The 16,011-nt window shown below is 41.8% G+C and overlaps 1 protein-coding gene across 6 annotated transcripts in view; it reads left to right on the top strand.

Moving 5' to 3' along the window:
• Positions 1-16,011, top strand: part of hdac9b (histone deacetylase 9b) — a 542,867-nt gene that overhangs the window by 431,169 nt on the left and 95,687 nt on the right. For 5 of the 6 annotated variants that reach the window (XM_055661563.1, XM_055661579.1, XM_055661554.1 and 2 more), the window contains 2 exons: positions 921-1,058; positions 3,754-3,949. In XM_055661563.1, the coding sequence (XP_055517538.1) occupies positions 921-1,058; positions 3,754-3,949 (334 nt within the window). The remainder of the gene's footprint in view (positions 1-920; positions 1,059-3,753; positions 3,950-16,011) is intronic. The other variant, XM_055661556.1, reaches the window with a different exon arrangement.

The following is a 16,011-nucleotide window of genomic DNA, read 5'->3' as shown; positions in this document are numbered from 1 at the left end:
CCTTTGTACAGCTGTTCTGAAATTCCACAGGGAATATCTGACTAACAGGAATGCGACTGTAGCATGCAATATGATATCATCATTGTACCCCCTGCACACCAGAACAAAGTCTCTTTTACTTTGCATGTCAGGAGTGGAACTTTGTTAAATCCACATCAACCCTTATTGATTTAAATTCTTCTTGTGTCCCATACATGTTGTTTCGGAGCCAAAAATCCTATACATATTTGACAATGTGAATTTACCAACCCTAATTATTTTGGTTACATTGAAAATACCCATTTAAAAAAATAAAATTCATAGCCAATAACACCTCGTAATCAAGGACATTGTGCATCAATATAGTCATCAATATTGTCTCGATCTTTTACAACACTCTGGCATACTTCTAGGGTTATCTATTCGCAAGGTCTCACTACCGACATGTTGAATAATGCTGGAGGGAAAGTTGAAGAGTTTCTGCAAGAGTTATCTAATTTTTTCCACAGATTTTCTTTTCTCTGTTGCATACAGGTGGCTCACGATATCCCCTTGCAAACATGCAAATCCACTCTTAAGTATCGGTCCTCAAAAATGATCAAAATCCTATTTTGAAACTGACGTTTGTTCTGTAATCTCATTACTCGGTGAACACATTCAGCTGTTCTTAATTGTTACCTGTTTTAAATACTTTCTTGGCAAATGGCAATGTCCCTTTAAAAAGCATATATAAAGCAAATGCTTGTGAAACAAGATGACTCCCATCTGTAACCCAGTTTAATTCCGGACCTTCAACCCCACCGTCCTCCAACCCACCCCTCTCTGCTCCTATCCTCCCTGAATCCTGAGCTATGCTTTAAACCAAGAGTTTTGCAAAAGGCTATTTAACCATTGTGAGGTGTATTTGATGAACCAAGTCTTACAGTTGTTCTTCTCAACAGCAGTTGCAGCTGCATCACAGGATTCTGAACAAGGATGGATCAGTGAATGCAATAAATCTCTACACATCACCATCATTGCCCAATATTACTCTGCGTCTCCCAGCTACTGCTGTCTCTTCTGCTGCCTCTCAGATCAACGTACGTAATTATGAGTCGAAGGGTTACTTAATTTCTCTTATCTGTAATATTGTTTGAACTACATAATAATCCATCCTGACTTCCTGTGATACAGTTAAGTATTGTAATATTGTTACCATACTTCAACAAAAAAATATATATCTGGTGTAAGTCTAGAGTAGTGGGGTCTGCACTTGTCCATAGAGCTGAGTCTGTAATCTTAATTGAGAGAATTACCAAGTGGAAGCTGGACGAGACCAGGCTTGAGAGTATAATTTCTTGATACCATCAAAGAAACCATTGACGTCACAAGAGCAAATTACCCAATCACTCTTTGAGATGCAGACTTTGCACAACAAAAGGAAACCGAGAGGACTTTTTCTAAGAATAATAAAATAAGAAGTAGACTTGTTCCTGACTAAGGCCAGTGCCATGATGGTAAAGAGGTTGAAGATTACATTCCTGGACTTTCTACACACCAAAGCAATTTCTGTCAGAATTCAAATAGCTGTGGTAGTTTAGATTTAATGATTGACATGAAGTAACTCAATTCACCACAGCCTGAATATCGGGAAGTGACTTGCCAAGCAGCTCCTGGTGTGTTATTATTTCTAGTCTGTTTTTCCTCTTTGTCAATTTTTTTTCCAGCATAATTTAATGCTGTATTTCCTGGTTCCTTATATAATGCACAAATCCAAAAATTATGAACAAAAATGTTGTAATGTGAAAACTGTGTTTAATCCAGGGCAAAATATCAACTGTTTCAGAAATGTTTTCAGATTAATTTGCCTGCCTTCAAATATGTGATAACACTGAGAATGTGCCATAGGAAATTGTCAGCCAATTTTACATTATAGCTGCGTTTCTTTTCGAAATTCATCTCTTAGTTATTTTATGTTTGCAACTATTAAAAATCAAGTGATGAGATAAATGTCTTTGCACTAGTAGAATTGGCCTGTTTAGAACATTTTTAAGTTGTTGAGCAACCTAAGAACTGCCTCGACGTCCAGAGGTGAAGATGCAGAGGAAGAGATTGTCCAGTTAACTTTAGGTTTAGTTTAGTTTATTGTCATGTGTACCGAGGTACAGTGAAATGATTTTTGTAGCATGCTAACCAGTCAGCGGAAAGACTATACTGTACATGATTACAATTGAGCGTTCCACAGTGTGCAGATACATGATGAAGGGAATAATGTTTAGTGCAAAGTTAAAGTGCAGTAAACTCCGATTAAAAGTAGTCTGAGGGTCTCTAATGAGCTAGATCAGTAGCTTAGGACTGTTCTCCAATTGTTGATATGATAGGCAAAAATAAGCTTTGTGGCTTCAGCCTATTCTTTTTTTGGTCATTGATTATGTGAACGTTGTGTGAAATGGATACAGTGTTGGTTCATATTCACACAGATTGTAAAGTTTTGGTCTTTTTAATTTATGACCTAAATAAACTATTCATTCATAAGCTATTCATTCATTCATTCATTCATTCATTAGGATGGTATGCTTGCTTGCAATCACTCTGCAAATGTTTGAAAGGATGCCATCAATCTATGGTCAAATCGGGTCCAGCAACTCCCAGGCTTATTGTGTCTCCCTTGCATCCACCATACTGGGCCTATGACATTGAGAGATCAGACTCAGAAAGAAGCCACGGTGGGGTTTGCCGACATTGGGCGTCCTCATGATCTGGCCAGGAAAGAGTCAAACACTTATTTGGAGCCTATCATGTCGAATAAGATAACAGTCTCTTGTATGACAAATGTGGCAAAACTCTTGGGATCTAAACCATTAAAATAATCCAGACTTTAAAAAAGAAAAGGGTAATTTAGGAAGATTTCAATACTTATTGCAAAGACTCCCAGTACTGAACTAGAAGATTGTTTTGTAGCATTCCAGAATAGCGAACACCGAGTATAGTTTTATGGACAATATATACATGGGTATCAATTCCCTTCACTTGATGGAGGTGACCCCCATATTACCCTAGGTACTCTAGATGGGTCAGCACCAGAGGCTACCAGCGTTCTGGTATAGATAAAGTGCAGAAATAGAGTAATAGAAAATCTGTACACGTGTTAAATGATCATAGACTGCCTCATCAATTGAGACTGGGTTATTTAATACTGCTTCTACTGCTGCTTATAGAATATGTCAACACCAGGTATTTGTCCGAGGCTTGCAAGGGAGTTTGGACCATCGTTACTCCACTAGAGGTCCCCAAGTGCTTCTAGGCAGTGACAAATATAAGCTGTGCAAGACCTCAGCTGAAAAATGTATATCGCATTTATGTAGTGTCTCTAGACCATCTCTGTATTCTCTCACTTACTTTACACTCAATTAAGTATATTGACTGCTGATTACTATTGGAACATGGGTAAGAGCAACTAATTTTAATAAAGCAAACACCAATGCGATTATTAACTGACCCTATAAGAATGGTTACCGAGGTCTAAGTATGGTTTCAGACGTATTCTTAAAGTCTCAAAATAATTACAGCTCTTTTTAGGGGTATCAAAGATAGAATGTCCAAAATGGCCAAGGTATCTATTGATCTGTATGTTGAGCTGACGGGGCAATGGGGATGTGTGGTGATGGATCTTGAAAATGTTTCTTTAGCTTTACAGATGTTTTTACACTGACAAAGAAAGATAAATTAATTAAACAGTGTGCAAGATATGCATTCCAAATTACATTTTAACTTAAATTAAAAAAATTGTTGTAGGTCTCAACAGCAAACCAAACTTCTGACAGACATCCCATTCAGGGAACAGCTCTTGCGGCTCAGTTCAGACGAAGTACTTCATCTGCTTTCTTGCCACCTGCACCTTTTGACGGGAAGGTTAACAGCACCCATCAAGCTCTGCTACATCACGTACTACTGATGGAACAGGCTCGAAGACAGAGTCCGCTCACAACCGGTGAGTCTAAATTAGTAACTGAAACATTTGGATTTGTGCTGAAAGGTCATACTATGATTGCTTTATATTTTTGTGAAAACATGGAATCAGGTATTTTTCATAAAAGGAGGAAAAGGGAACTTTATACAACAATTATTCTGCTTTCAAATTCATACCTGGCTGTCTCCTTTACAATGGTCAAAGAAATGACAGTGTTTCTCAATAAATCTAGAATATTGATAAACACAAATGTACAGACAAAACCTTTTTCCCCTCTCTTTGTGGTAATGTTCAGAATATAACTTTTAAAGAATGGTCTTGTCAGTCCTGCTGCAGGATACAGTGGCTTGCAAAAGTTTTCATACCTCTTGAACTTTTCCACATTTTGTCACGTTACAACCACAACCGTAAATGTATTTTATTGGGATTTTATGTGATAGACCAACACAAAGTGGCGCATAATTGTGAAGTAGAAGGAAAATGATACATGGTTTTCAAATTTTTTTACAAATAAAAAACTGAAAAGTGTGGCGTGCAAAAGTATTCAGCCCCCTTTACTCTGATACCCCTAAATAACCACCTAATTAGTAAATAGAGTCCACTTGTGTGTAATCTAATCTCAGTATAAATACAGCTGTTCTATGAAGGCCTCAGAGGTTTGTTAGAGAACATTAGTGAACAAACAGCATCATGAAGCCCAAGGAACACACCAGACAGGTCAGGGATAAAGTTGTGGAGAAGTTTAAAGCAGGGTTAGGTTATAAAAAAATATCCCAAGCTTTGAACATCTCACGGAGCACTGTTCAATCCATCATCCGAAAATGGAAAGAGTAAGGCACAACTGCAAACCTACCAAGACATGGCCGTCCACCTAAACTGACAGGCCAGGCAAGGAGAGCATTGATCAGAGAAGCAGCCAAGAGGCCCATGGTAACTCTGGAGGAGCTGCAGAGATCCACAGCTCAGGTGGGAGAATCTGTCCACAGGACAACTATTAGTCGTGCACTCCACAAATTGGGCCTTTATGGAAGAGTGGCAAGAAGAAAGCCATTGTTGAAAAAAAGCCATAAGAAGTCCCGTTTGCAGTTTGCCACAAGCCATGTGTGGGACACAGCAAACATGTGGAGGAAGGTGCTCTGGTCAGATGAGACCAAAATTGAAGTTTTTGGCCTAAATGCAAAACGCTATATGTGGCGGAATACTAACACTGCACATCACCCTGAACACACCATCCCCACTGTGAAACATGGTGGTGGCAGCATCATGCTGTGGGGATGCTTTTCTTCAGCAGGGACAGGGAAGCTGGTCAGAGTTGATGGGAAGATGGATGGAGCCAAATACAGGGCAATCTTGGAAGAAAACCTGTTAGAGTCTGCAAAAGACTTGAGACTGGGGCGGAGGTTCACCTTCCAGCAGGACAACGACCCTAAACATACAGCCAGAGCTACAATGGAATGGCTTAGATCAAAGCATATTCATATGTTAGAATGACCCAGTCAAAGTCCAGACCTAAATCCAATTGAGAATCTCTGGCAGGACTTGAAAATTGCTGTTCACAGACGCTCTCCATCCAATCTGACTGAGTTTGAGCTACTTTGCAAAGAAGAATGGGCATAAAATTTCAGTCTCTAGATGTGCAAAACTGGTAGAGACATACCCCAAAAGACTTGCAGCTGTAATTGCAGTGAAAGGCAGTTCTACAAAGTATTGACTCAGGGGGGCTGAATACTTTTGCACGGCACACTTTTCAGTTTTTTATTTATAAAAAAATTTGAAAACCATGTATCATTTTCCTTCCACTTCACAATTATGCACCACTTTGTGTTGGTCTATCACATAAAATCCCAATAAAATACATTTACGTTTGTGGTTGTAACGTGACAAAATGTGGAAAAGTTCAAGGGGTATGAAAACTTTTGCAAGCCACTGTATGTAATCTATAATTGCAGATTGTAATTGTAATATGAAATCTGTAATCTATAAATTACATACTGTAATTTTTGGATTGTGAAGTAAACCTTTCTTCAAAGATGGAAATTGGTGGTCTCAAAGATCAATGTGGCAACTATTGTGTGCTTATTCTACCTTGAAAGTGGGGTGTCCGCCATGTTGGATCAGGAAGCATGAAGGATAGCCCATGAAGCATTTAAAATGCCCATCATGATAGATATAGGGGTTTGTTTGCTTGGAAGATGCTTATGTGAAATAAGACCACATCAGTATAAATCAATGGTAAACTGAGCCAGAAAATCATAGCCAAAGATAAGAAATGTGCAGGTGCATTATCTTCAAACGGGTTATTTCCCAGTTAGTTTTATGAAACTGTGCCAGCACAATCTGTCACCAATTAACTTTAGCTTCTCTTCAGCATGCAAGTTATGAACATAGCCAAACAGGGGCAACATCAGGAAAGACAGATTTAAACAAGTCTGTACCATTGGCCCAACACCTTTCTCAACCTTCCTTGCTCAAATATTGGCCCTCGTTCCCAGGGGAATGCAGTTATTCTTCAGAACTAATAGGATGCTCATAAAATCAGAGAGGTACACCATAGAAACAGGTCCTTTGGATCAGTGCCAACCACCAGGCATGCATGTACAATATTCATAGTCGGGCAACATCTGTGAAATGAGAAACACAATTAAGGTATCAGGTCAGGGATCCTTCATCAGAAATGGACAGGAGAAAAAAAAAGTTTTACATGGCAAAGAGAATATCAGTGATAGGATTGGGCGGGATTACTGTGGATCACCCAGTCAAATAAGTTAATAGGGGCATTAAGAGAGTAATACTACAGCCAAAAAAGTGTAACGTGTTCCTAACAGAGGACTAAGGAATATGTTGAGCAAGTTAGCTACGCTAAGGGTATAAGAAAAAAATAATTGTGAAAGAAGGATGATATATGACAGAAAAGGCCAGTTCTAAGACCAAGAGCAAGTTGAGCAATCTGAAGTTGGAGTCTATACTGAGTCCAGAAGCTGTAATATAGTCAAACGGAAGATGAGATGTTGTTCCTCAAGTTAGTATTGGTCTCATAGCAATGCATCACAGTTAGGCTAACTATCTTGCACATGGTAACATTTTTTTTTAGCTGTATTTAGATATTTCAATGTTACATATCTTATGCTAATTTAGAAATATTCCTTGTTCAAATTTGCACAATATATAGAGTTAATAGAACTTGATGTTTCAATCCCTGCAGTAAGTTGACATTCTTGATATTGGCAGTGGGATTGTAGCGGTGAAAGGTAGGGTGGGTACGTCATCAGGGTCATCAGGGGGGCACCTCCTTCTTTGACGTTTCATTTGTAAGTCCACAACGTTTCCAGAGGTGATACCTGGCATCCCAGGTACACTCCCCTCAGTTCCATACCCTCCTGCCCTCATACTGCAGCCCAATTGTTCTCTTTCCCTTTAATCCAAAGCCAATTGCTGCTTTTTTCTGCTGAATTTGACAATGACTTAATTGCTTGTAGGAGGGAGCGACCCCTTACCCACATTTTTTTCAATAGACTGGTCATAGATGTAGCAACAAATCCCCTGTATCCCACTTCTACAGGGAAAATCTTGGTCTTCCAGCCATTCTGGGCAGCTTCATTTACCAGTCAGAGCAATTGGTCTTTTTCATATTCATTAATTCAAGGTAGCATTGACTTTGACATTTAACATTGACTTCTCCAATTTCAGGTATTCTCTGCTTTCTCCCTCCTTCCCCTCCCCTTCCCAGCTCTCCCACAGCCTACTGTCTCCGCCTCGTCCTTTATTCGTCCCACTCCCCACCCCCACGTCAGTCTGTTGAAGGATCTCGACCTGAAACACCACCTATTCCTTTGCTCCATAGATGCTGCCTCACCCGCTGAGTTATTCCAGCATTTTTGTTTACCTTCGAGTTTTTCAGCATCTGCAGTTCTTTCTTAAACACATCAAGGTAGCAAGTTGGAGTGATAATATTAGATTTAGACATGGAGAATTTTGGAAAGAAAATAAATCTTTCAGTGCTAATGTTTTTTTTCATGATTCGTTGACAGCTTTTGGAAGATGCATATGCATGAGTATTAGAAAATGGTAATTTATAATATCCAAGTGTTGTGCAAAGAGAATCAATTTGTAGGAGGCTGCACAAAGAAAGAAGGGTGTGGATTTAATTTTGCAGTAGATTAAAGCATTAGGACATTAATATGTATTAACCTCTGAAAAATCCTGGGGTGGCAGGACTTTCATATGAAGAAAGACTGGATAGACTCGGCTTGTACTCGCTAGAGTTCAGAAGATTGAGGGAGGATCTTATAGAAACTTACAAAATTCTTAAGGGGTTGCACAGGCTAGATGCAGGAAGATTGTTCCCGATGTTGGGGAAGTCCAGAACAAGGGATCACAGTTTAAGGATAAGGGGGAAGTCTTTTAGGACCGAGATGAGAAAAACATTTTTCATACAGAGAGTGGTGAATCTGTGGAATTCTCTGCCACAGAAGGTAGTTGAGGCCAGTTAATTGGCTATATTTAAGAAGGAGTTAGATGTGGCCCTTGTGGCTAAAGGGATCAGGGGGTATGGAGAGAAGGGAGGTACAGGATACTGAGTTGGATATTGAATGGCGGTGCAGGCTCGAAGGGCCGAATGGCCTACTCCTGCACCTATTTTCTATGTTTCTATGTTTCTAAACAGTTACCTATTCCCCTGTGGAAAATAAGAGAATCACAGATAAACAATACACATGCAAACATATCCTAAACCCAACTGATGATGCAGTGCTTTATCCAGTATCACAGCAGCTGCCAAAAACACTTCATTATTTACGTCAACTAGTTATAATTTTCACATCTCACGCAACTAGTCTCAGGATACATTTTTTGGTCACAACTGCCACTTGACTGGAACAAATTTCAGCAAACATTATGATCAGCAGCTTGAACAGTCTTTCACAGTTGGCCTACTTAAATATTAATATGGAGCCCGACCTGGATTGAAGCTGTTGCTGGGAGCAAACTTGGTACAAGCTGTGATTGCCTCTGTTTCTATAATTAATGGAGGTGATTTTCTTCAGGCTATCTATAAATCTGTTACAGCAAAATGTGGCAGGGAAGATCTTCTATTAAGAAGCCAGCAGATCCACATGGACAGCTATACTGTGTTGATAAACCCCTCTTGGCCTTTAGGCAGAAAAATCTGCCTGCTGAGCCTGCACTGGACTCGACCTGCCTAGTGTCCAGAGGTGGAAGACCTGCCCGATGTCCAGAAGCACCAGAAGGTTGAACTCAATGGTAAAGCATGGCAGTTCACGTCACAGGAAGACATTCTTTCTAGTTAATGCACTTCAAGGAATATAATTGTCTTTCAGAGCTCCTTCAGTCCACTACGTCTGTGCCAACCATGGTGCCAATCCAGTTAACCTCGTCTGCCTGTACATGGTCCATATCCGTCTATTCCCTCTTAAATGTTGAATTTAGAACAGCATAGCACAGTAACAGGCCCTTCAGCCCACAACATCAGTGTCAAAAGTGATTCCAAGGCAAACTAATCTCCTCTGGCTGGACAGGGTCGATATCTCTTCATTTCTTGCATATCTATGTGCCTATCCACAAGCCATTTAAACATCACTATTGTATCTGCATCCACCATCATTCTCTGCAGCGTGTTCCTGGCACCCACCACTCTCCATGTAAAAAACTTGCCCTGCACATCTCTTTTAAATTTTCCCTCTCTGACATTAAAGATATTCCCTTTGATATTTTCAACCTGGGAAACAGGTTCTCTCTGTCTATCCTATCTGGTGCTTATGATTTTATGTACTTCTATCAGGTCTCCCCTCAACCTCTAACACTCCAGCGAAAACAATTTCAGCTAACCTCTCCTTATTGCTAATACTGGTGAACCTTTTCTGCACCCTCTCCAAACCCATATCTTCCTGTAATAGACAGCCATTAGAGCCCAAAACAAAGCCTTGAAGCTGCTGATACACTGCACATATCAGGTGCTGTAAGCATTGGTGCATTGATAAAGTCCTCGCAAAATGAATGTTAGCCTGAAGTAATCTAGACATGGGGGTGGCATGGTGGTGTAGCGGTATAGTTGCTGCCTAACAATGCTGGAGGCCCGGGTTTGATCCTGGCTACGGGTGATGTCCATACAGAGTTTGTATGTTCTTCCCCGTCACCACGTGGGTTTTGCCCAAGTGCTCCAATTTCCTCCCACACTCCAAAGATGTACCGTTTTGTTGGTTGGTTGGCTTCGGAAAGAATTGTAAATTGTCGCTAGGGTGTGGGATAGTCCTCGTGTACAGGGATCGCTGGTCGGTGCGGACTCAGTGGGTCGAAGGCCCTGTTTCTGTGCTGTATCTAAACTAAACTAAACAAGTCAAATATCCACAGTTCTGCTCATCTTCACAGACACTGGCAAAGATGTCCTTGTCAATGATTAGTCTGCAAGCCTAGCTGAAGAACGTATCGTGTACATACGATCCTTGGTGAAGGGAGATTTCCTGAAGGCAAACTCAAAGACAAAAGGAAAAGTGGAAAAAACTGCAGGAAACAGTTCAGCTTGGAGACCTTTCATCAATTTAAGTGTTCGCTGTAGTTCTTTTGTCACAGATACGGTGATCTGTTGAGTACTACCAGCATTGTCAGTGAGTTTTACTTCAGAAAAACTTGGGTACTTCCCTATAGTTCAGGGTGTGTTCCTAAGAATGAGATTGCCTTTGGAATGAGCACTAAGAGGCATAATTGTAGAATTATGTGTCGAGATGCATTACTGAAATAGCTGTGAGGAGCTGGAGTGCTGAGAAAATGGCAACTTTTGCAGTAAAGTATCAGCCATGGCTCAGAGAGAAGAGGCTTTCTATGAATTGTGCAGCCAATGCAGCCTGACAGGCGTTGAGAGAAATTGAAGGATCCATGTGGTCTGACAACAAATAAAGAGGTTGCTGCCCCACATTTCAACACTGAGCAGCTGCACACACTACCCCACGGTCCACATACCAGTCTGAAGAAGGGACTCGACCTGAAATGTCACCTAATCCTTTTCCCCAGAGATGCTGCCTGACCGCTGAGTTACTCAAGCATTTTTGTGTCTCTCTTTGGTTTAGCATTTGCAGTTCCTTCCTGTTTGCCCTCACAGACAGTTTGTCTCACAAACTGAGCCTGGGGTAGGAGTGGTTTGCTGCTACATGAATGGTAGAAGACAAGTATTCACATTGTATCTGGCACCCTTGTTCCTGGCAGCACAACGAGAGTCTGAATGGATTTCCTTTTTAAAGTATCCAAGAGTTCAGACTTGGAATACCAAGAGATGGCTTGTGCTGTGCGATAGAAGGTTATCCCGAGGTACCGTAGTCATTCCCGACAGCAAGCCTGGTTGGCCGTCAGCAAGCCTGGTTGGCCATCACGCAACCGGGAAGCCGCCCAATCCAGGCCCTGCTCACCCCGTGGATGGGAGACGAAGGAGTCGGATCAGAGGACCGAAAAGCAGACGTGCTGCAGGAGACAGTGCAGTGCACCTCGGTGGTGGGGTGGGATGGGTCACTGCAGGCCCGGCAGCAGCCTGGGGCTTGGTCCGAAAGGGGCTGCAGACGGGGACTTGCAGCAGCAATGGCTGGCTGACTGGCAAAATGCTGTGATCTTGATAATCAAAGGCCCAGGCACCATTCAGATAAAGCACAATTTAATTTGACACCAAATCACTTTCATATCAAGTATTATAAAAGTTATGGCCATTTTCATACTCGGAAATTAGCATCTTGTTCCCTATTGATTTTCAATGGACATTACAAAAAAGCTGTGATCTTGGATAATCAAAGGCCCATTTCTTAAGGAAAGATTAACATTTTTAAATACGGGCCAAATGGAAGGAATTTAGTGTTCAATTGCTGTAAATAAATGCCCATTTAAATCGGCTTTCTAGTGGGTTCATGTGAACGCGCTGGTTTAGAATGTTGACAGCGCGCTGGATGCAAATGCCAGACGCAGCCTGCAGCTGCATGGAGCAGTGGAGCAGTGGTTAACCAAAAACAGGGACTTGAAATTGTCGCCAAATCTGGCGACTCTTTATACTGTCTCAGTGTATCACTGTATCACTGCTATACATTTGTAATGTACCTGGAATGCTTATCTAAGTTAAGATGGTTGATGCCCCATGGAGTTTGTACTTTCTCCCTATGAACTTGTGGGTTTTCTTTGGGTGCTCAGGTTTCCTCCCACGCTCCAAAGACGGACAGATTTGCAGGCTAATTAGCTTCAATAAATTGTAAAGATTGAGCATGTTGTGTGTGTGTAGGTTAGTGCACGGGGTGAGCTGAAGAGCCTGTTCCCACACTATCTCTAAAGTAAATTCTAAAGTCTAAAACAAATCAGTACTCTGATTCGCCCAAGGTGGATACTGGTAAACCATATATCTGACGATAACATCCATTTCTTATGTAGGGTAGCCTTTCAAGTGTTCTGCCCCTCTCCTTTACACCATCTTCAAAGGGAATGAGAAGACCATCGGAAGGAATCCTGCAAAGGAAACAGAAAATGCTGGAAAAATGCAGCTGGTCAGACAGCATGTGTGGAGAGAGACACAGTTCAACATTTGGAAAATGGCAAAACACAAAGTGTAAGAGTAACTCAGTGGGTCAGCCAGCATTTGTGGAGGGAATAGATGGGCGACGTTTTGTGTTGCGGCCCAACATCGACGTCTGACCAGACAGAGAGTCCAACCCTCTGGGTGACTGAACCTGTGACCCGACTCCTGGTCCCCATGGAACACACCCACTTATCACCTGGAACAACCGATTCCGCACACTGCCAGCTCTGACCAGTTGCAGCCACTTCGCCCGGAGGTGTGGGAGATGTGTTGGTCTGCATTAGAGACTGAAATAGCACAATTTCAAGTCCGTCCCCCCCCCCCCCCCCCCAACCTACTCCTGGCAAATATCCAAGCTATTGAAAACGAGTTGGATACATTTAAAGCGAGACTCCCCTTCCTGAGAGACTGTTGTGTTCCCTGTTTCATAGACATGATTCACACATGATTCACATGACTATTCCATGTAACCTAACGGCTTCTCAGTTCACCGGATGAACCGTGTGGCATTCATGGGCAAGGTATGGGAGGAAGGATCTGTTTTGAATCAAAATTTCATAGTGCTCGGACGTGGCAGTCCTGCTGAGTTCTTGCACCATGAACCTAGTATATCTTGCGATAAAGTGCCACCCTTAGTACCTGCTGCGGGAAATCCACTTTGGCGATCCTGAGTGAAGTTTACATCCCATGCCTTGTGAACATGGAGCTTGCAGTGGTTGTCCCATACACGTTTTCCCAATAGCCTTGAGAAAAAGTACCCTGAGGCCTTGTGCTTCACAGCCAAGTACTTCAACCAAGCTAACCAACAAGAGCATGCTACCAAAATAATATTAATATGACTCCTGTCCCACCAAAGGACCAAGCACTCTCGACCACTGCTGCACGATGCCTAATGCTCCATCCCTCATCTGCACTTCTGTGCTCCTATTGCCTCCTTAGCAACAGAAACTAAAGTGTGATGTACCGGCGCAGAACGTTGTCGAGCACTGGTCTGGTGAAACATTAGGTCCTACATGACTGTTTTGAGTCAGTGGACTAAACTTTCTTTCATCGCACCATGATCAGCCATGTTCATGTGAATTGTGTTGCACATCTTTTGCCAGCCATACCTAGTGCAAAGCTGATGGTTTAGGTGTGTAGTGCACCGACCCCATGCTTCACCCAGCCATTGCTTCGTCCCTGTATTCAATAGAGTCCAGTGGTGGTGCTGAAGAGCAAAGCTTCTGTACTGCAGTTCTTTTTTGGCTTTGATGTCTTAAATCACAGACACAAAAGATGGAGATAGTCTGATTAACGAGCAGGAAATAACTATGATGAAGCCATCAGCAAAATATAAGCTTTTATAAGTAACAAAGGATGCAGAATAGTGGGTACCTGATATGCATTGCTAACCTGGTAGTGAACGCAGATATGATAGTGACATTTGAAAGGCTTCTGGATAGACACACACTGTAGATCTGAAAATAATAGAATGATATGGAAAGGGACGGATTGCATCTTAACAGGTGTGGGACCAGCATTCTGGCAGGCAGGTTTGCCACTGCTACACTGGTGGTTTTAAACTGAATAAGGGGGGTGGGGTGTCGAATGGGATAGTGGAGGATGGAGTTAAAGGGAAAGGGTTTCTTAAATGTGTGAGCGTAGAGACAGAGGGGTGTAAAATGAGGGTAGAAGCAATAGGTAGCAAGGTGAAAAGTATAAGTGGCAGGCCGGCAAATCCAGGGCAAAAATCAAAAAGGGCCACTTTTCAGCTTAATAGTATAAGGGGTAAGAGTGTTGTAAAAACAAGCCTGAAGGCTTTGTGTCTCAATGCAAGGAGCATTCATAATAAGGTGGATGAGTTGAATGTGCAGATAGCTATTAATGACTACGATATAGTTGGGATCATGGAGACATGGCTCCAGGGTGACCAAGGCTGGGAGCTGAACATCCAGGGATATTCAATATTCAGGAGGGATAGACAGAAAGGGAAAGGAGGTGGGGTAGCGTTGCTGGTTAGAGAGCAGATTAACGCAATAGAAAGGAAGGACATTAGCTTTGAGGATGTGGAATCGATATGGGTAGAGCTGCGAAACACTAAGGGGCAGAAAACACTAGTGGGACTTGTGTACAGGCCACCTAACAGTAGTGGTGGAGTTCGGGATGGTATCAAACAGGAAATTAGAAATGCGTGCAACAAAGGTAAAACAGTTATAATGGGTGACTTCAATCTACATATAGATTGGGTGAATCAAATTGGCAAGGGTGCTGAGGAAGACGATTTCTTGGAATGTATGCGGGATAGTTTTCTAAACCAACATGTAGAGGAACCAACGAGAGAGCAGGCTATTCTAGACTGGGTATTGAGTTATGAGGAAGGGTTAGTTAGCAGTCTTGTTGTGCGTGGCCCCTTGGGCAACAGTGACCATAATATGGTAGAGTTCTTAATTAGGATGGAGAGTCACATCGTTAATTCAGAAACAAGGGTCCTGAACTTAAAGAAAGGTAACTTTGTGGGTATGAGACGTGAATTGGCCAAGATAGACTGGCGATTGATTCTTAATGTGTTGACGGAGGATATGCAATGGAAGGCATTTAAAGACTGCATGGATGAACTACAACAATTGTTCATCCCACTTTGGCAAAAAAATAAATCAGGGAAGGTAGTGCATCCATGGATAACAAGGGAAATCAAGGATAGTATCAAAACAAAAGATGAAGCGTACAAATTAGCCAGAAAAAGCAGCCTACCAGAGGACTGGGAGAAATTCAGAGACCAGCAGAGGAGGACAAAGGGCTTAATTAGCAAAGGGAAAATAGATTATGAAAGAAAACTGGCAGGGGAACATAAAAACTGACTGCAAAAGCTTTTATAGATATGTGAAGAGAAAAAGATTAGTTAAAACAAATGTAGGTCCCTTGCAGTCAGAAACGGGTGAATTGATCATGGGGAACAAGGACATGGCAGACCAATTGAATAACTACTTTGGTTCTGTCTTCACTAAGGAAGACATAAATAAACAGCCGGAAATAGCAGGGGACCGGGGGTCAAATGAGATGGAGGAACTGAGTGAAATCCAGGTTAGCAGGGAAGTGGTGTTAGGTAAATTGAATGGATTAAAGGCCGATAAATCCCCAGGGCCAGATAGCTGCATCCCAGAGTACTTAAGGAAGTAGCCCCAGAAATAGTGGATGCATTAGTGATAATTTTTCAAAACTCTTTAGATTCTGGAGTAGTTCCTGAGGATTGGAGGGTAGCTAATGTAACACCACTTTTTAAAAAGGGAGGGAGAGAGAAAACGGGGAATTACAGACCAGTTAGTCCAACGTCGGTAGTGGGGAAACTGCTAGGATCAGTTATTAAAGATGGGATAGCAGCACATTTGGAAAGTGGTGAAATCATTGGACAAAGTCAGCATGGATTTATGAAGGGTAAATCATGTCGAACGAATCTTATAGAATTTTTTGAGGATGTAACTAGTAGAGTGGGTAAGGGAGAACCAGTGGATGTGTTATATCTGGACTTTCAGAACGCTTTCGACAAGGT

This window comes from Leucoraja erinacea, chromosome 2 (genome assembly GCF_028641065.1).
Source record: "Leucoraja erinacea ecotype New England chromosome 2, Leri_hhj_1, whole genome shotgun sequence".
Lineage (NCBI taxonomy): Eukaryota > Metazoa > Chordata > Chondrichthyes > Rajiformes > Rajidae > Leucoraja > Leucoraja erinaceus.
This window is presented reverse-complemented; position numbering and strand designations above follow the sequence as displayed.